At 37.3% G+C, this 22,817-nt stretch overlaps 2 protein-coding genes across 2 annotated transcripts in view; both read right to left on the bottom strand.

Moving 5' to 3' along the window:
* Positions 1–11,088, bottom strand: ALG1 (ALG1 chitobiosyldiphosphodolichol beta-mannosyltransferase). The gene is made up of 8 exons (XM_072419166.1): positions 10,554–11,088; positions 9,379–9,490; positions 7,817–8,014; positions 7,619–7,740; positions 5,984–6,022; positions 4,336–4,596; positions 2,761–2,875; positions 1–975 (listed from the first exon to the last, which is right to left on the bottom strand). Exons 1-8 carry the CDS (start codon positions 10,810–10,812, stop codon positions 870–872), a joined length of 1,212 nt encoding a protein of 403 aa, XP_072275267.1. The 5' UTR covers positions 10,813–11,088; the 3' UTR covers positions 1–869.
* A 2,627-nt stretch (positions 11,089–13,715) lies between these two features.
* KATNIP (katanin interacting protein) overlaps positions 13,716–22,817 on the bottom strand; it is a gene marked incomplete in the record, with an annotated part of 37,888 nt that continues 28,786 nt past the window's right edge. The window contains 10 exon segments of the mRNA XM_072418901.1: positions 13,716–13,899; positions 13,991–14,076; positions 14,404–14,564; positions 16,185–16,286; positions 17,577–17,716; positions 18,595–18,705; positions 19,953–20,014; positions 20,189–20,343; positions 21,494–21,659; positions 22,036–22,213. Coding sequence (XP_072275002.1) covers positions 18,632–18,705; positions 19,953–20,014; positions 20,189–20,343; positions 21,494–21,659; positions 22,036–22,213 — 635 coding nt within the window.

Genomic DNA, 22,817 nt, shown 5'->3' with positions numbered 1-22,817 from the left:
CAGCAGCATACTACTGGCAGCAGGATCGGGACTCTGGCACAGCCGTGCTTAGTGCTGGGTCCCGGCAGGTGTGTAAAGAAGCGTGATCAGGCACTTGTGTGGGCCGACCCTGCTTCTAACTGGCTCCCGCCTGCAAATGTCAGGCGCTTGGATGCCTTATTGTCACCATGGGCCACATACCATATCTGTAGCACCAGTGACACCTCTTTGACCCAGCCTGAGTTCACAATAATGTAGCTAAGGCCATCTCTAGGTTCACCTCAGCAGAATAATTTTACCCTGTTTAAACATTTGCATTTTGTGAGGTGCACTACTGAAAAGACTGGCCACAACTGCTGGATTTCCCTTTCTTAGTCTGAGATGTGATTGATAATAACACAATCTGAGAAAAATTAGTTTAGTTGTGTTATCTAAAAAATAAGTTTTAAGCACAACTTAAATAATTTAAGTTAAGTTAATTAATAACAATTAATAATAACTGAATTTAAGTTAATTAATTTTCTGAATTCCACAGTTGGTTCAAAATATTTTCTGTCTGGCTCTATTCCCTCCAGCAATTGTTTTCTGTCACTAGAGGGGTCATATTGTGGATTTAGGGAATACAGGGTGTCACTGGGGTGTCCTGCCCTCACAGGTAAACTAGGCACTGAGATGACCTAAAGACGTTTGGACATGTACTTCAGAATATATGTGCCAGTGGGAGGAACCACAGAATGTGATGGGGGCAGCAGATTAACGCATTTTAATTGTCAAAAACCAAAAGTGCAACAACACTGTAATGTTTTAAAACTCAGGTATAGTTTACTTATATAGCATTGCCTTTAACAAATGAACATGAACATATATTTTATTAAATAATATACATGTATTTATTCAAACCTAAAATATGTGTTTTTTACCTTTAGCTGTTCAGCGAGTTCTTTAGAATCTTCAAAAATGAGTCCATTTTCTTTATGTTTCACCAGTTCAGGTAAACTGTAAATACAAATTATAATAAATTACTTACTACTTATATGGATTTATTAGTTTATTGATCTCCAAAGGGTAAAACTATGGAAATAATTCAATAACCGCTTAAGATTTACAGTGTTAGCAAATTTTATTTGATTATGTGCCACGCTCCCCGCCTTTGCAACCTCCGAGTGTCACCTGTATGACAAAATATTACCAAACTCACACCTAAACTGCAAGCATGTAGGTAGGATGTTATCTGGTGTCGACTGGAACACAGACAATCCCATAGAGATGGGTTTACTATGCTACTGAACAAACTATTTTCATTTAATTTCTCCACAGAAATCATGAACTCTGCAGTTTTTAATGTGGACGGTGAACAAACACCACGCACACTGTATGTGCACATTACCGAATCAACTGTTCCATGAAATACATTAGTAGTATAATTAAGTGGCTGAAGTAAAACATAAATACAACAGTAAATAATTAATGTATTTTATGGTAACCTAGCAAAAGCAAATTGTGATTAGGGAAATTTAACAGTACTAGGCTAAGATAAATTCTAGGAGAGTTATATAGGGTTACAGATAACAATGTCAGCAAGAAAAGTTTGTGAACTTGAGTGGAGGACTCAGGATATCATGACAAAGTCAGGAATATCATGACAGAACAAATGAACATAGGCACATGAGAATACAGGACAATAGTAGACACCCACAGATTTGTAGTCTGGGCAGCTCCCTTTTGGATGGCCTAGAAACATTTAGCTTTCTCTCTCTCTCTTAATATTAGAGGAGAGTCCTCTTTGTTCAAATGGCAAGTAAGGGTTCAAAACCTTAGGCATAGTGAAGAGTGGGAACAGGCAAGTTTACAGACACAGGACCTATACTTAGCCTAAACAATCTAAAAATTGACAAACTGGAAATGAGAATGAATGAAAGTGCAGGACAATAAAAAACAGATACAAAAGGTAAGAGGTTACAGGATATGACATAAGCCCAGAAAAAGCAATAACTCGGGAAAAAGTGGAGAAAGAAAGAATAAAGTACTCACAACAAAGTTTGGGGGTGCAGACACAATACAGCAAATGCCAAGTAAAAGGTAAGTGATTCAGACAACAACGACAGATGAAAAAAATGAAGAGCAAGCTGGAAACACAGACAAAGCAGGCAGTAGAGGGGAAACCAGTAGAAGTGCAAATAGTACAAATATCAGGAAACATGGAATAAACACAGAAAGGAAAATGAGAAAAACAGGAAAATGTTCAGGGTTCTCCCCAAGCCCTTTTAGCTGGGCGCACCACCCAGCACTTTTCAGCACCCACAGGCTGTTTTTAGGTGGTTACTAAAGAGTTTGGTCACAATACAGGGGGTGCCACCCACCTACAATTTCTTCCCACCCGGCTTAAAAAAATTTGTGGGTTGAGCACTGATGTTTGTACCAAAATAAATGAAACCCACGGGGTTAATTGTCAATGCAGGGTTGTTATTCATAAAGGAATCAAAAGGCTGGGAACATCTTATCTTGTGTAAATTCTGCTAAAACTTAAGCCAGCAACTTTAAAGTGAATCCATATATATCCATCTCTAGTTAGAGAATATATATAATTTTAGTAACTAATTGACAACAGTATATTGAATTAACTTTTTTGTTTTTGCTTTAGATTACTAAAAAGCTATAAGAGATTTTCTGGGGAATCACCCCAATCAGAACTAATTGCTATTACTTTTTAGCTCAGAGAGTCTGTATAGCATTTCCCATAGCAAGCTGTGGTTTATGGTATCTTTGTGCTTTTATTATTACCATTTAAAATTTACTGCACACACAGGAAGGCAACAGCCAAACATATCAACAACTTTCATAGGAAGGTCCAAACCACTAGACGACTTGTGGAGGCAGACTCCTAGGTCAGCTGATCCTACAGTAACAAAAAAAAAAAATAAGACAAACAATTCCACCTATATCGGCTTTTTGCATTATTCTTGGATAATACATGAAACAAAAACGTATCACACATTCAATGTAAATGTTTGTATTTAAGCTTCCCCTGCTGATTTTTTTAAATCAGTTTTCATTGTGCTGGTACCCTTGTCATTACTGGCACTGTACGGTAGCATGAGGGGGTACTTGGAGCCCACTAAAGTTGAACAAGTAGTAAATATCCTCCAAAATGAAACATCCATATATGTAGTCACATAGCAACAGCATTCTCAAGAGCATGGAGAAGATACATGGAGCCGTCACAAAATAACCAGCAACAGGAATAGTTTTTGTGTGAGGGGAAACAGGAGGAGCGCTATACCACAGAGCCCAACAAAATACCCTTTGGAGGGTGATTGGTCTGTCACAGACTTTAGTGGATGAGGGTGGCATGTGAGCCGAACATCCAGTAATGGGACCTGTGCTTACCACTCAGCACTGTGCACCTTGCATTTGCCAGGGAACCTTAGAATTGGCAAGATAACCACTGGCATCCTGCACCATTCACAGATCAAAGCAGGTTCACAATAAGCACATGTGACAGACGAGAAAGTCTGGGGGCACCACGGTGAAAATGAAAATTGCACAGACCTCTACGTGCCAGTAATGGGACTCTGACTACCGATAGGTGCAGGGATGAAATCCTCAGACCCATTGGCTCCGATTTATTAAAGTTCTCCAAGGCTGGAAAGAATACACTTTCATCAGTGAAGTTGGGTGATCAAGCAAACCTTGAATGGATCTGGTCCAGGATTGAAAACATTTGCTAACAAATAGCTAATGACTTTTAGGAAATCCATTAAGCCGGTAATTTTAGTGGTCCACAGGACCAAAAAGGTTGGGGATGGCTGTGCTAGATCACTCAACTTCACCAATGAAAGTGTATCCTTTCCAGCCTTGGAGTGCTTTAATAAATTAGGGCCAAAGAATAAAAACGATGTATGCAGTTTGATTTGAGGGCATTTCAGAAACCTTTATCTACAGACACATTTTAAAGGGTGAAAAAAATACAACTAGTAATCGTAAAATGCAACTATGTTGTTTATTTTAACATTCAACAATCTACATTGTACATTTGTCTATAAAAAGTAAAGAAATTTGTAGGCTGACTTAGAAATTTGTACGTCTCTTGAAAATGTTATCTTCATTGTTGTTATGCCATTGTTTTTTGCATCAATGACCCAAAATTAGTTTCTTTGCAACATATTTGAATGCTAGGCCAGGGCTGTCCAATTCCAGCCCTCAAGGGTCAAGATTGCCACACATTTTTAGTATTTAACAGATAGTAATTTAGTAAGGTGTGGCTAACAAAGGGTCAGAAAATGTTTGTGGCCCTAGAGTTAGAGCACAAACTGGCATTCTGTAATAAGAAAATGTAAACAATACTTGTTGTCTTACCAAGTAAAACAGGATAGTCTTCAGCTTCCAACCAAGGTGTACATATATGGATATTCTGAAGCTGCAACTCTTTTATTAACTTACAGTAATATTCCTTCAAAGGACCTTTCCCTGTTGATAAACAGAAAAGAAAACATGAATGGTAAAACCTAATCGGAGTAGTGTTTGGAAAGTATGATTTTTTAAGCACAACTAAGGAACATACAGTCTGCAGAATTATATCTTGTCTAGGCCAAGTATCTTTATGTGTTCCATGGGTGGCTGCAATGCCAGATGGTAGTAGCATTATTCTCAAATACCCTATCTTCTTTAATAGCACCCTAAAAGCAGATTAAAACATAATCACCAAAATTTCATGTAAGCTTTAAATTTTAATGCACTGTTTGTTTGTGTTTTTATATAAACATAAATATGCTGACATTAATAACATAATACCTGACAATTATGCCATGAAAGTCCTTGTTAAGGCATTACAGTTATGGGGGGACGACTGTCTACTCAAAGTTTGTCTGTGCTGTCCCTCACATGAGCTTCTGTTAGAGAATATAGCCAAACCTACAGCAAGTGCATGTAGAAAGGAAGCGACTAAAAACCTTGAAAAAGGGTAAAACAGTATTTTATGGGGAAAAAGGAAAAAAAGGATTACTTACATAGTTTTCCTTTTCTGATAAGATCCACGACAGTACATGAGGGGTTATCCCTTTCCATTCCCACTATCAGGACCTAACTAGATAAATTCACGGCGTTTCATACACCTAGTGTTTTGTAACTAGCCCTCCTCAAAAACTAGGAGTAGGTATTTATATATGCTGACATGAAATAAATGATTTATTCATGGAGAGTACTTCTAATGGAAAGTTTCCTGGTCCATTGACCATCTACTGGAAGAATGTGAGGAACACTGCTGATTAGATGAAAGGTTGACGTAAACTTCGGGCTAAGGCCAAGCATGGGCAACATAACTGTCCTGTCTGGAAAGAAAGGCGGTAGAAGGCTCTTATAATTAATACACAGTATTTATATAGTGTCGACATATTACGCAGCTCTGTACAAAGTCCATAGTCACATCACTAGCTGTCCCTCGAAGGGACAGTGGAACCTTCGGACCTAGTGCTGCAAAGGCAAAGTGCTAACTTCTGAGCCACTGTGATGCCTCTTAGGCACCCAAGATAACCTCTAAAACTCTACTGAGCCCACAATAGATTCCCTTCCAGTGATCTAGCCTCCTCGGGGACTAATTCTCTGCAATTGCCATATGGAAATGAACAAATGAAGGTGTTAAGTGACCAAAAGTAACCGGAGATCCATGAGATATCTAAACCTGGCCCTTTCAGTGTAATAAACCCAAGGCCAACACCTAAAGTAGTTCCAGAGTTTTTGAATGTGTGGGAACAATGCCCCAATTGTTCTAGGCGAAGCCTATGGTAGTAGGCAACCATGAAGACACTATCTGAATGTCATACATGTTTCCAGCCATTCACTCACAAAGCATTGAAGCCAAATGGTCATTATAACCAAAACACAAAAAATTTAAACGGTATCTATCATGTTTTCCTAATAAAACGTTTGAATTAATGAATATGAAGCACACATGCCTAAACCTACTACTGTATGTGTAATGAAACCTTGTTAGAATCCAATAACATACCTTGTAGTGCCCTTAGTAAAACACTGAAGTCTTCATCCTCTGCAAAAAATAGACCATTATTAGTAAACTAAAAAACTACATCTGGCAAGGTAAAAAATAGAAAGCACTGAATAAATATTTAAATAAAACAAAAAAGCCTTAGGAATTGGGCTCCCCGATATTAAGGATTATTATGTAGTGGCCCATTTGGATCCAATTAAATTATCTCCGAAATCAACAGGGGATAGATGTTGGGTTGAAATAGAACAATTTATAATGATATATAATAATATAATAATCCTCTCCAGCTATGGAGAGCTTTAATAAATCAGGACCAATGTCTAATTATCAAACATCTAAATGCACCGCACATGTAAAAAATATTCTTGCAATGGTACCATACCCCTTGTCTAAATTTTCTGTGCGGATTTCATTATACTGTCTCCAGCACATTTGTACACAGTTCTGGAGTTCTACACATGTCCTGGAGCTTTGGTATTTGATATTATTTATCTAATTATGCCCACTCCTGGCCTAGTGTCATTGAGCACTGGTATTGACAAATTTGCTACAAATTTTAGAATAATTGTGAATCATATCTAATTAGCTATACCAAGAGCATGGCAAAGTAAAACAAATCCCCAAACCTGTCCAATATAATAAAGAAAGTTTCAACTAATTATCAATATAAGAGAGGAGTAACATGGAATTCTCACTCCTTTAGACGCTTTGATAAATTCTGGGACCCTTGGTTGATACATTATTTGTGTTAAAACATTTTAGTACATTCGTTATCAATTTACCTTATTGTTTTCAGATGGCATTAAGTTTAAAAATACCAGATCAATGCATAGGAATCGAAATAATGATCAATGCATAGGAATCAAAGATATTTAAACATGACATGATGCAGTGTATTTGCATTCTGTGTTTTTTTAAATTTTCCTGTTTTTTTTTTTTTTTTTATATTATTTTAATAACATTGTAACCAATACTTTGAAAAGCTAATAAAATATTAATGATCAATATGAAACCATAACAAAAAAAAAAAAACACCAAAGGAACTTAGTATTGGCTGGGGTGTAATTAAAAACAAGCCTGTTAAGGGATTTCTGTTGGCATCCCACAACCAAAAAAAGTAACTTTATTTACAACATAATAAAAATAATATTTAGAACAAAAAACTATCTTTAAGAATATACAAAGAGCTTCATGTTTGGAGAATGTAACATTCCACACACTATCAATTTTGTTATGTTTGTATCAGACTTTGATTTGCAGAAGAGAAACATTTCATACCTACATTCTAAAAACAACAGATTCACACACTGCACATTGGATTTACACTTTTTCTAACTATCAACAATTAGAAAATGTATGAGTTGTGGGAGATAGCTATTGGAAAACATTTATACATAGATAAATAGCTTTAAGATGTCTGCTACACTCAGAAATATTTCAGTGTTAAACGCAGAAATATTTTAAAGCTGGAGGTAAGAAATTGTAGCCCCTGTATTGTGACCCAAGTCTTCAGTAACCATCCTAAAACAGCCGGGTGGTCACCGAAAAGTGCCGGGTTGTGCGCCCAGCTAAAAGGAGCTGGGGAGAACAATGCATTTCTTTAATTTTTGGCTCAGAACAAAAACAACAAAGTACCTGTCCAGCTTGTGCTGCTGATCAGTAGTGCAGGTCTTCCTACATTGTATTTAACAATGTCGCTCTTTCTGTTTAATTCAGTGAATACAGATTTTTCAAATTCTGACTTGTCATATTCTGATCTGCATGTAAAAGATGTTACATTTAAAATGAGACATAACTTCATCATTTGTACATTAGTTTCTTTACAAAACGTACCGAGCTTCAAATGGGGCATAGTCTTTTGCTAGCTTCATAAATAACTGATGCTGTAACTCGATTGGAGTCTCTTTGAATATCAAAGCAGGTGTATCATAGAGAGTATCTGCTCTGCAATAAAAACATGAGAAAATAAATAAAAAAACCTTGGTTTGATTAACATTTGTCATGGAAATAATAAAATAGAGATATGTAACTTATACATTTCTTGTTATTGTATTCACTCTCTGATTGGAGGTAGGACGGTTAATAATAATTGTTAAACAGGATTTATATAGTGCAAACATATTACGCTGTACATTAAATAGGGGGGGGTTGCAAATGACTGCCCCGAAGAGCTTACAATCTAGGAGGTGGGGGACGTAACACACAATAGGAGGTATTGTGACCTGTGCTGACCTTTATTAAAGAGGAACTAAACTGCCAAAAAAAAAAAAATACACTTACCTTCAATCTCACAGGACAGTCCGATCCATCCGGGGGTGTCTTGCATAGGGTACCGCGTCTTCCCTGCATCCGTCCCGGGTGCCGCCATCTTCTCCTCTTCTTCCTGGTTCTTCATCCTACGTAACCCGACCCAGGCGCGAGATCGAGTGAGGTGGGATGAAAAAACATTTGCTGATCTCACTGCGCATGCGTGACATCAGCAAACTTTTCTCTTTGCGCGAAAAGGCTCCTCCTGCGCATGCCCGAGATGCTAGGCCTTGTGCAGAAGGAGCACCCAAGAGCCCCCTAGAATACGTGACGTAGGTATCCCGGGAGGCTTTACGCTTCCATTCATAATTAGAGGGCGGTGCTGCACCTTTTTTTTTTTTTTTTTAAAGAAAAAGGGTGTTACACTTAAAAAAAAAAGGAAACAACATAATTTTTACCTTACATAAAAGGGTTGTCTACCCTTCTATGTAAAGTGAATTTTCTAAGTTTTGGTATGCTTTAACTTTTGCGGCATAATAGTGAAAATGGTAAAGGGTTCAGTAAAATTTAATCACTGTAGAGAATCAGTAAAAGGTGGAGACTAGCTCAGAGATTAGTTCTAGGAGCAACAGACTATTCTATTATTTGCTGCAGTAAATTGCTGGAAAAGCTGCAGGCCTAGGAAGTAAGAAAAAGCAGAAGAACAACCCTTAGCAACTTAGGAAGCCAAAATGGAAAATGGGCATTTCATTGTGGACGTTACAAATGGCAACACTGAGTGGAAAGCAAAGGAAACCTTACAAAATTATATATAGGAAAAACTGAAATACAAATATACATTTTTAAAAAATAGCTGTAGTGTTACTATTCCCCATGTGAGTTTATTGTGTTTTCCCCTTTTTTCCTTTCTGTATCCTGTTAAAATTTTCAATAAAAATATAATTACAAAAAAAAAGAAAAAAGTACTACTTGAGAACTAAAACAGTGCTATAGGAAATGTCAGTCTGTGCAGAAACCAGGATATTAATATTATACGGGATTTATATAGCGACGACACGTAATGCAACGACATGCTGTGCTGCTTCTTCTTCTTGTTTTTGCAGTATACATCTTTGCAGCAAACAATTTCAGTTATATAGTTAAGTTACAGCCATTCAACACATGTGTTCATTCTAGAATTACCTTTCACCCCTTTAAAGTCGGACATAGGGCGGATCTTTATTTTCTCGTTGTTTAGGACATCTTTGTGAGGGTCAGTCTCTGTAAAACAAATAAAAATCGTATCTAGCGTGTGAACACTATTGGGGGATTATATTTGAAGGATCCTATCATTACAGCATGTACAGATTTCTGCACAAAATATTCGTTCAAAATAATCGTGCATAATCGCTGATCTGTCGTTAGTAGTTCGTTTTCTAACGAAAATTATTGCACATGTGTACCTAGCCTTATTGTGTAGTACTTCATAAGTTCTATTTATGTAGCACAGTGAACCGAAAAAAACCTAAAATAACAAAAAAAAAAAAAAAAGCAATACCTTTACACGTTTTACCTTATAGTACCATTAGTAAATAAATAGAATAAGTTGTGCATAAAAAGCTGCACATATAAGATATTGGATCCTGTGACCTCTGACTGTGTTCCTCCTGTTAACACTTTTATTTAAAACTTCAAAAAAATAATTGAAGTTTAAATGCTAGTTGCAAATGAAAAAAAAAAAAAATACTTTTTACTTTACAATGTTGTCCATTTTTAATTGCAATTTATGGTTCTAAAAATAAATGAAGAAATTACAGAAACATTATAGCCATGATGAGAAGAAGGCACGCCAACATTATCTTCTCTCTTCCTACGAGATTGGGTGATGTAGATGGGTAAAAAAGATTGACCATCTCACTGCGCATGTGTGAGATCAGCAATATTTTTCTACCACTAAGGAAAGGGCTCCTTCTGCGCATGCTTGGGAACAAGGTACGCGCCTTTAAAAAAAAAATGCTCCTTCTGCACATGCCTGAGCCTTTTGCATAATAAGAAAAATTTGCCAAATTTGGAATTTTTTTCATCCTACGTAACCCGATCTCGCGCCTGGGTTGGGTGACGTAGGAAGAAGAACCAGTAAGAAGAGCAGAAGATGTCGGCGGCCCACTGGAGGGATCACACTGCCCTGCCGGATTGAAGGTAAGTGTATTTTTTATTTTTGGGTTTAGTTCCCCTTTAAATAAAATGTGAATGAGAGATATCTGAGATGTAAACATACATAGAACATGACGTCATAGAGTAGCCTGACTTCCAGTCACATGACACTAACTAACTCATTGCTTACCACGGAAGCCGACCAAGGAGACGTCATAACCATTTCTAGCCAATGACAGGGCATGATACGTCATCCGAGGGCTGCGGCCCACATCTCCCAGGACCAGCACACACACCCGCTTGGGATCTCCAGCCGTGCAGAATAATGCGAGGACTATGACGGCACATAATGTCGCTGTAAATAGACAGAGCGAGCCAGATACGGCGCTCCATAACACTCCGACTGTGCACATTACAAGTGCTGTGACCGGGGCTCGTACAGCCGCCATATTGCCGCGTACATTGCTGCTAAGATACTCAATGCGGAAGTATGATGGGGATGAGTCACAGGACCCGCCCTTTGCACTAATTGGCTGCTGCTGCTGTCAAGTTGTATTGAGCTTGTCACGTGAGCCTGATGGTGTAGCATGACATGGATGCGGCTCTTTTATTGGACGCTGAATATAAGCGCTTCTCATTATAATGACCTAAAGCGGAAATACGTTCAATAAATAAAACATTCAGACACGTGAGGTCTCTCCTGTGATAAAATAAACATAACAAATTACACTGCTGCACCTCCTTCACCAGGTCATCTTCTTAGCTTCAGCCATCCTGATTGGTCAGAATGATGCAACTTCTGCGCATGTGCACATTACATCCTGGCATCACAAGCTGAGGGACGCATGCGCCGCTCAGTATACATGAGCAGGCCATCACTTGTGCAATATGAACATGCCTGTTTACACTTTTATTCTCCTATAAGGTCAGTACTGTGTTAAAGTGGACTCTCTAAAATGGAAGGTCCACACACTCCAGCTGCACCCCCTAATCCACTTATATTTGTAAATATCATACCCGTAAGGATTTTACTTATCTTAGCCCATTTTATTGTATTGCTGTGTGAGAATTCACTGTCATTTTCTACCAATAAAAGGGTGGCATCATCCTCTTCAAAGCACTGCAAGCAGAACAGGATTACCAGGTACATATTGACCCGCGAAACGCGTCAGGTCACATATCAAAAATGGCTGCAATCATTTATTGGAAATTGGTATCAATTTAAGGATTTACTCTCTTAGGCTGGGAACGCATGTAAACATTCCTATCTGTCAGCATAAAGCTCCGCTGATTGCTCTGCTCCCTGAGTTGCTGAGGAAAGGGAAATCCTGATCAGGCTTTCCCTTTCCTCAGGGAGCAGAGCAATCAGCGGAGCTTTATGCTGACAGCTCTGTGATTGGTATGTATCTTTTTATGTATCCTTTTACAATGTATCTCTTTACAATGTATCTTTTTATGTATCCTTTTACAATGTATCTCTTTACAATGTATCTTTTCATGTATCCTTTTACAATGTATCCTTTTACATCTGTTTGGAGGCTGTAGAAGCTCTACACAGTGCTGAAACAAACACGAATTTTTCTCCCATTGACTTTAATGGAATTCGAATTCGACCACCCGAATTTTTTTGCTATATTCGGCCGAATAGCTGTAGAATCGAATAGTGAGCTATTCCACCAACACTACTAAGGAGTCCTGAGATATTCAGAGAGTGTCACCTAGAAATAAACCCAGGGTAGAATAAAGTAGTATCTCTTGTGCTGAATTTTACATATGATATCCATCTGCCAGGTCCAGATCTAAATAACATTGCTTTCATTGCTAACAACCAAAAGATGTTCCATTGCTTCCATTGTAAAATAAAAACATCTATTTCCTGGTATTTCTTTGATTCTAATCAAAAACTACTCCAAAGACAGCATAGAGTGCAATTTAAGAAGACATATCTTCCTCAACAGCCCTACTCCTGATTGCTTTATTGCCATCTATAGAATCAAATATCCTGTTTAGGAGGGTGAGACAGAATGGGTCAGATGCTAGGCTAATTGTAGATGACTTATTCAAAGTTTTCCCATCAAATGCTTTGGAAGTCTGAAAAAAGCATAGGCATCACTGTTTAAATAATGTTTCTAACAGTGGAGAAGTAATGGAAGGTTTCTCTACTTGTGTCAACTCTAATAATCTAAGAGACGTTTGTGGCTTTAATGAAACATTTGACCGCTCCACAGCCTCCTGAGAAAATAAAAATGTTGGTAAAGTAGAAATTATTCCTAACATCTTTTTTCAGATTTTCATGTTGTAAGCTGATATGATGCCAACAGAAGTACAAAGCGGTATAAACCTATTCCCAGAGACAGTGCCCTAAGAAGGCTTGACCCATTTCCTAATAAAAATGATCTACATAGGGTAGAAATCTTTACATTTGTCCAGATTCACTCCAGTCCAAATATAAAGCCTTGTTGAGGTGGGCCCATTTTTAACCCCAAAATGCATTGAGTTTTTCTAAGCTCTCACAATTATTACACAGCTTTGAGACTTCTAAAACTTAATGGCATTCCCAGATTTTTTTTCACACTGTTTTTGTGTCGTTTTCAACCATCTTGGTAGAGGAGCAGGGCTTTGCTGTCCCAGATTGGTAACTTCATGACTTATGGGGAAATAATACAGCAGGAGAGGTTCAGAAAGTTAATAAAACAGAATAGGATTGTCTGTAGGTACAGCTCCATCTCCTGCAAAATCTATGAGAAGTATAATATTGACATTACCAAATCTTACTCCAAGCTTTATGAGACTAGCAGACACAAATGTAAATGTCATACTTCTGATTTACAGCTCCGCATTCTACTTAGTAAAATCTCCTTTTCTTTGTGAACTTTAAAAGGGTTGGTCACCATAAAAAACGGTGATTGCCAGAGAGGCTTACTGTGAATGGACAGCTACAGATTTTGGACAAGGTATGATTTTGGCCTGATTTATTATAGCTCTCCAAGCCCAGAGAATATACATATTTATCAGTGAACCTGGGTGATCCAGCAAACCTGGAATGTATCTGGTCCAGGATTGAAAACATTTGCTAACAAATACTAAATTACTTTTTAAAAAATCCATTCCAGGTTTGCTGGATCACCAAGGTTCACTGATGAAGTTGTATCTTCTCCAGCCTTGGAGAGCTGACATCAACCACAGACATTTTTACTTATTGTATATTACAAAGCACCTGTAACTTGGTAATGATATTAAAAATCTTGTAATGTCAAAAATATTTCCTAATAGATATTTAATAAAAAAATATGGATAGATGCACATTTTTATCTTGAAATAAAACAAATAAAAAAAAACAGAACAACTTAAATGTATTTATCTACAATATTTCAGTTTATTTTCACAAATATAGAAAAAATACTCCAACGTACAATGTAATAAATCTCTGTAAACATTTTATGAAATAAATATCTATACATAAAAAGATTAAAAGGCATTTTAGAGTCTTCTGTGTACTTTCTCCTTGGCAGTTAAACAAGTTTTAGGACGCAATGCTGTAGAAAAAGACAAAGCGAAACATGTCAACAAAGGTAAAATAGTGAAAAGGAACTCATTAAAAAAAGTTAGACGTAGAAGCAGACATACCTGGGTCAGGAGTTTGATTCTTCTTGGCGTTGACAACTATTTTATTATCATTCATCATTCTTACATCTTGATCTTCAACACTGTTACTGGAAGATAAAATATATCACCAAATAAATAGTATACCCGTGTCTAGAGGACTGCAGCATGGAGATAAGTAAACCACCCAAAATGTTTTTATCCAACAACTTGTGGAGAACTACTTCAAGTAAGAGGTTAGGATTAATTTGGCAGTGGTAGTGTTCTAATACTTTCCATGTACAAAGCTAAATAAGATCTTTACCCAACTGTAAGTTGCATTTCCTTTAGTACTGTATAATGACTGGTTCAACATCCCACCTATATATATATATATATATATATATATATATATATATATATATATATATATTAAGAAGAAGATCAACTTAAAGTACCTGATGATGGTTCTTCTGTCTGCTTCTGATATTTTCAGATCATTTGCAAAGAGGATAGTATAATATGGTATCACAGGGTCACATGTTGGCAGGATCCCATGGGAAATGTGGTTAACCATATTTAAAATTCCGTTGTACACAAGCAAGTCATCCACAAGGATCTGAGTAAAAAATGCAATAACAAGAATAAAATATGTTTTGCACATAAACAGTTTGCAGAACAATACACATACAGTATATTACTCTATGCATTCCAGAATATTATTATTATTATTAGCATTAATATTATTATTATTAAACTGGATGAATATAGCGCCAACATATTACAAAGCGCTGTACACTGATTAGGGGTTGCAAATGACAGATACAGACAGTTACACAGAAGAAGGAGAGGACCCTGACCCAAAGAGCTTACAATCTAGGAGGTGGGGGAAGTAACACACAATAGGAGGAGGGATATGTAGTGGTGGTAGTGAGGGTTTTAGGAGATAGAAGAAGACGGGTAGGCAAGTTTGAAAAAATGGGTTTTATATGAGCAGAAAGTAGGAGCATGCTGAATAGGATGTGGAGGACCAGAGTCGGGGCAGCTCTAGAAAAGTCTTGGAGCCGTGCGTGTGACGAGGTTATGAGTGAGAAAGTTATTAGTAGGTTATTGGAGGAGTGAAGATAGTAGCTAATGAAGAGAACTACAAAGAGATGCAGCAGAAGAGGAGCGGTGGGAAGGATGGATGAGTACGGCTGCAGAACTCATTATGGATTGTATGGGAGAGAGTCGGGTTAGTGAAATACCAGCGAGGAGGATGTTACAGTAGTCCAGAAGAGAGATGATAAGAGCATGCACAAGGAGTTTGGTGGTCTCTGGGGACAGGTAGGGGCGGTTTTTGAAAATGAAAGTGACAGGACCTGGAAATGATCTGAATATGACGGGTAAATGAGAGGGCAGATTTGAAAGTGACGCCAAGACAACATGTCTAAGGCGAGGAACAAATACCAGAGTTCCTAACAAATTTAAATATGTCAGGGGAGGTTTGGAATTTGAGGATAGGATGTTTTATAGACTGATTTAAAAATAAAGAAAAACAAATTAGACAATTATTTTTTAATAAACTCCAAAAAGACGTTTACCACCACATTAAAATTACACTGCCACAATTTTGTGTTCCTGATCTTTTTCAACGACACTCAGGTAAGACATCAGGGTTGCAGTTACGCTACAAATATCTGATGCCCAGTCCCTTAAGTCACTATTGGATTGGAATTTTAAAGCTACGTACACATGTCCAACAGTTGTCCCCAATAATCGGCTCAGGGCCGAGATCAGACGAGAATATGGCGTGTGTACAGCGCCAGTCGTCCATCGTCCAAACGACCGTCCTGGTGGATCCACGAACGATGGACGACTAATGGTCTTAATAGAAGGGAAGGAGGAGAGCGCGCAGCAGGGGGCCGCTTTGTCGTTCTCCCCCTCCCCTCTCCATAGAGCAGAACGGTGCTGTATGTACACCCCTCGTTCATGCATCGTGCAGTGCTAGTCGTTGGAAATGATCGTGAAAGATTATTATTATTGCACGTGTGTATGCAGCTTTAGGCTAGTTACAAGATCCCTAGCAGTCAGTGCATGCTATCTATAGGGTTTTAAACATTTTGATGCTTATCTAAGGCAAGAGATAATTTAGTTATATTTGGCGGGCTTAAGCATTATTCCTATAAAATGTTGGTGGGAAAGCAAATAAAAGACACAAAACTATAATAACTCCAACAGCATATTTATTAATACTTACACCAAACTCTTTTACTCCTCTTTGTGGGGTTTTTGCATAATTCCATAGTTTGATCATTGACACTTTGGTTGGTTGATCAAAGACAACATAAATTCGATTAACCTAATATAAAATAAGGGTTTATCATTAAAAAAATACAGTGTAGTACATGAGGGTCATTTTCTAATTGTTGTCTAACTGTATTGCTAATATTCTTGCATCTTAGCAGTCTACTAGTATAAATTAAGCCTGTAATCACCATACACAAAACTAACAGGAGTGTATAGCAGATATCTACAAGTACTTGCACAACTCTGTTAAGCATCTCACCTTTGGCATAAAGTTGAGCTCCAGCAATAATGGTTTTTGATGCTCTACTTATCATAGATCGGACATGTTACTTATTTGCCTGTTGTATTTACCTGTTATAGGGTTATTAATATTTTCTACCCTGTAACTAATACCAATCTCATATGTATTTTCATTTATTAGTTATATCTTTATGTGTCTCCCCTATCCCCTGAAGAAGCCCCTTGGGGGTGAAATGCATCGGGAAATGAGACAAGACACTCACATGTGCAAAAGTTTTATGTACTAGCTTAGAATCAGAAAACAGAAATACTATATTTGAGTTGTACCACTGTAAAAATATTTTGTGCTTCAATACATTTTCTTTCCACAAAAAGCCTTCTTCTCTCTTTATTTTATCTCCAATTTCTGCATTTATTGGCTTGGCAAGGTGATAATTTGTATATCTTTGGTGACCCTTTCCCCTAACCACTATTTACTAAAATACCTAGGGATCCAACATGTTTAGTCAATTGGTCCTTCTCCCACATGAATTATTAATGAGGATGACCACTCGTAACCATTGTATGTACCCACCACTGATTATTTTTTGCTGTATGGATCACATGAATATTAATATAAGCAATTACTATAACAGCCTCCAAGTCACTTTCCATTAGCACGTATACCCTTTCATCCTTACAGTAATCTCAGCCATACTAAGGATATCCTTAATAGCAGGATACTTCCAAATCACCTACGCAATGCTATATTATTCTTGGTATATCCCCTGAGGAAGCCTATTAGCGAAACGCGTTGGAATTGAGAGGTTTGCATAGATTTTGTAAATAGTCTAATTGTCTTTGAACTGACATCAGGCACTACCTCCCGGAGGGATTGAGCTAGAACTTGCCTATTTGTGTTATATGTAAGGTGCTGTAATGGAATATACAAACATTGGTTAGTTTGTGTGATACTATGTAACATGATGTGACCCAAATTATTGCTTGAATATTTGCAGACAAACTGCAGCCTCTATTTTACATATAAGCAATTACTGGCTAAAAAAAACAACTTCTTATTTGTCCTTCCTTTGTGAAAAATTCTGTATATTGTAAAACATACCAAGCTTGGAAGGATTGGAGAGAGCCATGCATGTCTGCCATCACCAGTATTATTTATGTCATCAATGAGTTTGTCAGGGGTTCTCACATCTCCACAAATTCCTTCTAAAATGTTTATGCTTTCTGGATAAGCTGCAATATCTAATAAAATTCAAGTTCAGGTAAAATAGAAATTCAAATGTTTCTAAAAGCAAATTCAACACTTTTATCTACGGTGGTAATTGAAATCTAGATGATGAGGCCAAATTCAGCAGAACTGATGAAACAAAAATGATGAAATATTCAATGTATACATTTTTTTTTATCAGACCAGAGCTCAATTTCAATGAAAGTACATCCTCAGCTACAGGTTTCTCTTGCTGCAATATTTAACCAAGATTTAATATAAACCCATATATAAACTAAACCCAAAAACTGAACAAGGAAAATTGTAATAGCACAGTTAATAGGCAAACTACAGACCACCTGTAATATGGACCAATTAAGGCTGGCACCCTTCACTACTGCTCATTCCTCCAATCTCTAAATTCATCTGGTTTCATATTTTACCTTGTGGCACTCAAAGTAGGAAGAACAATAGATGCAAGACATTTCCCAGCATCCTTCCATTCCAGTGGAAACTTGGCCTAAGCAAATGTTTTTAATCCTAGACCAGATCCAGTCCAGGGTTGCTGGATCACCCATGTTCACCAATGAAAGTATATGTTCTCCAGCCTTGGAGAGCTATATTAAATCGGGCTCTTTATGTCTTTATGGAGAAGCAGGGCTTAAAGCCACAGTAAGAAGCTAATGAGCAGCTGTAGGACCTCAGTCTGTTAACAGAAAAGCCTCAAAAGCTCCACAGCTACAAGCAGACACAGCTACAAAATGTTCTTTTTTTTAAAAAAATAAAGCTTCAAACAAAATTGTTATCATTTAGAATAATTTTGTATTTAGTTGAGCATTAGTTTTTAACACCAGAAAAAAGCCTTTATGTGCCTGCAACCTTTTATTTTTTATTATTCTATTGTAAAGGATACTATTTTCTGTGAGCTGAATTTTTTCTCCACGTTCATCTTACATCTCCAGACCATTTAGTCCAATGTAATATGGGTCTCCCCAACTGGTGAGTAGCTGAAATTGGAAAATGACTGAAAGAAACATTAAGGAAAATCCTTTGTTTGTGACAAAATACATTAAAAGAACCCTGCAAAATCTTGGAAAAAATCTACAAAAAATAATAATCATTGCGCTCAGTCTCTAAATCAGAATGCCAATTTTATGTAAAGTTTTCTGTTTGGTCTTCTAACCCATAAAATACCTGAAAACATAAAAGACAAATGGTGAAACTATGGTACATTGACAAACTAAAGTCATAAAATGTCCGCATCATAAACAGATGAAGAGGAAGCCAAGGTTAGTTTACCAAATATGTTATACTAGTTGGATGTATGTAATGCAACTTGACAGAAGACACTGTGTAAGTCTATATTGCCAAATATATATTTGCCTGTAAGGCAGCTCAGTGTACAGTCCCTGTGCTGGGACAAACTATTTCCATCAATCAAGAGGCTGATGACCAAATCTGCATTTAGTGCAAATATGCTGTGAATACTTGCTTATCATAGGAAAAAGAAACTACCTATGGGCCCAACATATGTTATTTGGAGTAGCAGCTTTTTTTCACCTTAACCCCTTGAGCGGTATTCCCGGGTGTAGTTCAGGGTACATAAAAAAAAAAACACATGCTGAATGCGGTAACCCTGAGCCACACTCAGGGTAGCTAATAACATAAAAAAAAAAAAAAACACGTACCTGGTCCCATCAGTGTCTTCTGGCGTCCTGACCATCGGATCCCATACTCGGGCTGCGTCCTCTTCTTCTGATCTTCCACCTTCGAGTGCACTGACATTTCCCGGGAGTTCCCAGTGACGTCGGTGCATGCGGGAGACGCAGCGGGAAATTTATTTAAAGTGTTTTGTGATGGATTCAATACAAAATAACTGTATTGAATCCAATACTAAGTAATCATTATATTTTTGATATATATAATTATATTATACATGTTATTGTGCAGGTATATTACAGGTTTCAGTATTTTTATGTATCCTTGTTTAAACAGATTTTTGTGTTTTTTTATTTAAAATCTATTATTAAATTTATTAAATATTGGACATATTTTGGTGAGTTAAGTCTAAGAATTAAAGGCCTACAATGTAAAATAAATATAAATGCAAAACAAAGTACGGCTTTTGGCATAAAAATACAGACATAATTAGACATCCAGGAAGGTTAATGTATATGTAAACCCTATCAGAGAACATATGCTAACATGTGTTAGATGTAAGATCTGCTTAAATATTACCCACAGAACCAACAATTCTCAAAAAAAGGATACAGCCGCTTGGCATCAGTGGTGCTTCATAATCCATGCTAGTTGGCACTGTGCACTTCAAATGGCTAAAAAAGAAAGAATTCTGTTTTAGTGTAGAATACAAGTAAAAATAGTTTTTTTCATTTAATTTTTGTATGGATAGCATGTTATGTATTTGCTTAAGTTAAATCTTTATAGCCACAGTTACCACAAAAGAACTGTTTATCATGAAAACATGACGCATTCTTCAGACTGGATACCTGGATTGTTTATCAGACTGACGTTCTGTCATATAGTCGACAAATAGAATCTCTTGCGCAAAATCAAAATGACAGTTGCCAGGACCCTTCCTAATCAGAAATCCCGGAGGTGGGGAAATGCAGCATCCGTCAACTGTTACATGGACAATTTTTGCCTAAAGGAAAAACATTTGGTCAGTCAGGAAACTGGTAAAAAAAGGAACAAATGTAATAAATAAAATGATATATCGTTCAATGTAACTAATATATAGATATCTTCATCCACTGTAGTTTATATAATTATTCTAAAAGAAATTATTTCTGTGCTGGAGCCCACACATTTGTCCTAAAAAAACCAGGGCCACCCTATTCTACAAAACGTCTGGATATTCTTCCTACATTTGATAAACAGGTATGTGGCGGCCTTGCGTCAGTTTCTTGGATCTAGTAATAATTTTGTTTATGCCTCCACTGGAATAAACCTGGGTTATACAAATCTTCTACCAACTAAGCAAAGCTCTGAGGTTCTAAATAAGTAAAAAATGTCTCCTGCTAATGTCACAAACCAGGAATTGATTCTGAGGGTAGGATCTAATGAAACTAACAGAATACAAAACTTTTAAACACATTGTGTGATGCAGATTTTTTTTGAACACCATTGGCTCACCAAGATGTAGATATGTGTGGAACACTGTTGGTTTGGTTACCAGAGACAAAGGTATTGCAAATCTTAAAGTTAAAGCATGATGGCTCAGAGGTTAGCACTCTGGCCGTTGCAGCGCTAGGTCCCAGGTTCAAATCTCGGCCAAGACTTTACCTGCATGGAGTTTGCAGGTTCTCCCTGTGTTTCCATGGGTTTCCTCCAGGTACTCTGGTTTCCTGCCACATTCCGAAAACATGCAATTGGGTTAATTGGCTTCCCCCCAAAATTGGCCTTAGACTGTAATAAAGACATATGACTGAGGTAGGGACATTAGATTGTGAGACCCTTTATGGGACAGCTAGCGACATGACTATGGACTTTGTACAGCGCTGAGTAATATGTCAGCACTATATAAATACTGCTTTAAATAAATAATACTAATAATAATAAATATAAGAGGAAGGTTTGGTTAATTGAAGAATATTTACTGATTGTTTTACCTAAATATTTTGGATATGCCCTTTACATAAACCTTACATCTTCACCTGTATTCCTGTACAATCTGTAATTTATATTCTCTTATTTAAACTTGGCCATACATGGGTCTACTTCTCTCAAAGTTTAATCATTTACCTTGTATATGCGGTTTTAATATTTTGTACGATCAGTAAAAAATGAATTACCCCTCTATATGTGTCTTCTGGAGACTTATTGTAATTCCAGAACCTAAGACCAGCAATAGCTTCTGCTTTATCAAAATTGATTGTTACAGTGTGATCTTCTCCAGTGGTAAATGGAATAAGCCACATGTGGGAATCTTCCATGGTAATATTTACACCATTAATGAGTCTGAAAAAGAAAATTAGATTAATATATTACGAATTTTTGGTTCATTTTTACGGTGATCAAAAGAAACAGGCTCTTGCATGTGAGGCTATAGCATTTCTTTGCAATATGATTTAAATTATAAAAGGAAAGATAAAAACACAAGAACATGCTATACAATCCCACAAGGTGTCTTCACTGATGCAGTTAAATATTTTTTAAAGTCATATATTAAGTTGAATGAAAATTACCTGTGTACAATGAAATGACTCCAAGTAGTTGTAATATGGATACACATACTGCAGCTCTGAATGGTTCTACTACTCTTGAACCAGTATTGTTGCACAACTCTTACCATGAACACAAAAGAACACTAAAAAACAAGCAAGCTTCAACTTACTTGTCTAAAGTTCTGCAATCATCTTGGTAGTTGTGAAGAACACTCAGGTCTGGAGGTGATGCAGATATTATGTTCATATTCAAAGGTAGTGCATCACCATCTTGTCCCACAATTTCAAGTCCTGTAAGTCCAAGGTAATGCATGTCCCCCCACGTCATTGTGAAATTCAACTGAAGACCTTATAGTAAAACAAAATAAATAAATAAAAGGGGTCTATTTATTTTGGACATTGTTTTCAGAGCATCTACCGTTTAATAAATGTCAAATGGGTTGGTATCAGAATACCACAATAGAATAAATATTTGCTACTGTGGAATAAGGACCTAATTATTCCAAAGCTGATTATACCAGTGGTCGCCAACCTTTTGGAGCTCCCGGACCACTAAATTTACAGACTCCGGTCGAGGAAAGCCGTATGTCACTCCAAGGGGATAAAAATTCCCCAGAGTGACGTCATAATGCCAGAACCCGCTCACTCTCCCATTGCAGGTCTGAGACAGAGACACAACCCACCTGCGATTCATACAGGGGACATGGTCCGCGGCTCTGGCCGGTGCACCTCTTCAGTGGGGTCCTTCTCCTGACCCCGCTGGGGGGCGCACCGTCTAGGACCGCAGACCACCGGTTGGCGACTGCTGTATTATACCACAAGTCACCTAAATATCCAAGGCTGAAACATAACTAAGATGAAATGGAAGCAAGTCCCCAATCCTAAGGTTGTTACTAAATAGTTCAATAGGTAACTAGCCCCAACTCCCCCGCCCCATTACTCAAAAGTTGCT

Source organism: Pyxicephalus adspersus, chromosome 7, assembly GCF_032062135.1.
Source record: "Pyxicephalus adspersus chromosome 7, UCB_Pads_2.0, whole genome shotgun sequence".
Classification (NCBI taxonomy): domain Eukaryota; kingdom Metazoa; phylum Chordata; class Amphibia; order Anura; family Pyxicephalidae; genus Pyxicephalus; species Pyxicephalus adspersus.
Note: the sequence above shows the minus strand (reverse complement) of the source record. Positions and strands in the feature narration are given on the sequence as shown.

What these genes read in the sequence shown, in the direction of transcription:
- ALG1 (XM_072419166.1), bottom strand. Translation starts at nt 10,812, where the DNA reads ATGGCGGCTGTACGAGCCCCGGTCACAGCACTTGTAATGTGCACAGTC. An exon ending in AACACATGTGTTGAATGGCT is followed by an intron (nt 8,015 to 9,378) that starts GTAACTTAACTA and finishes AAGAAATGTATA; the next exon opens with AGTTACATATCTCTATTTTA. An exon ending in AGACTATCCTGTTTTACTTG is followed by an intron (nt 2,876 to 4,335) that starts GTAAGACAACAA and finishes TTGTTACTGTAG; the next exon opens with GATCAGCTGACCTAGGAGTC.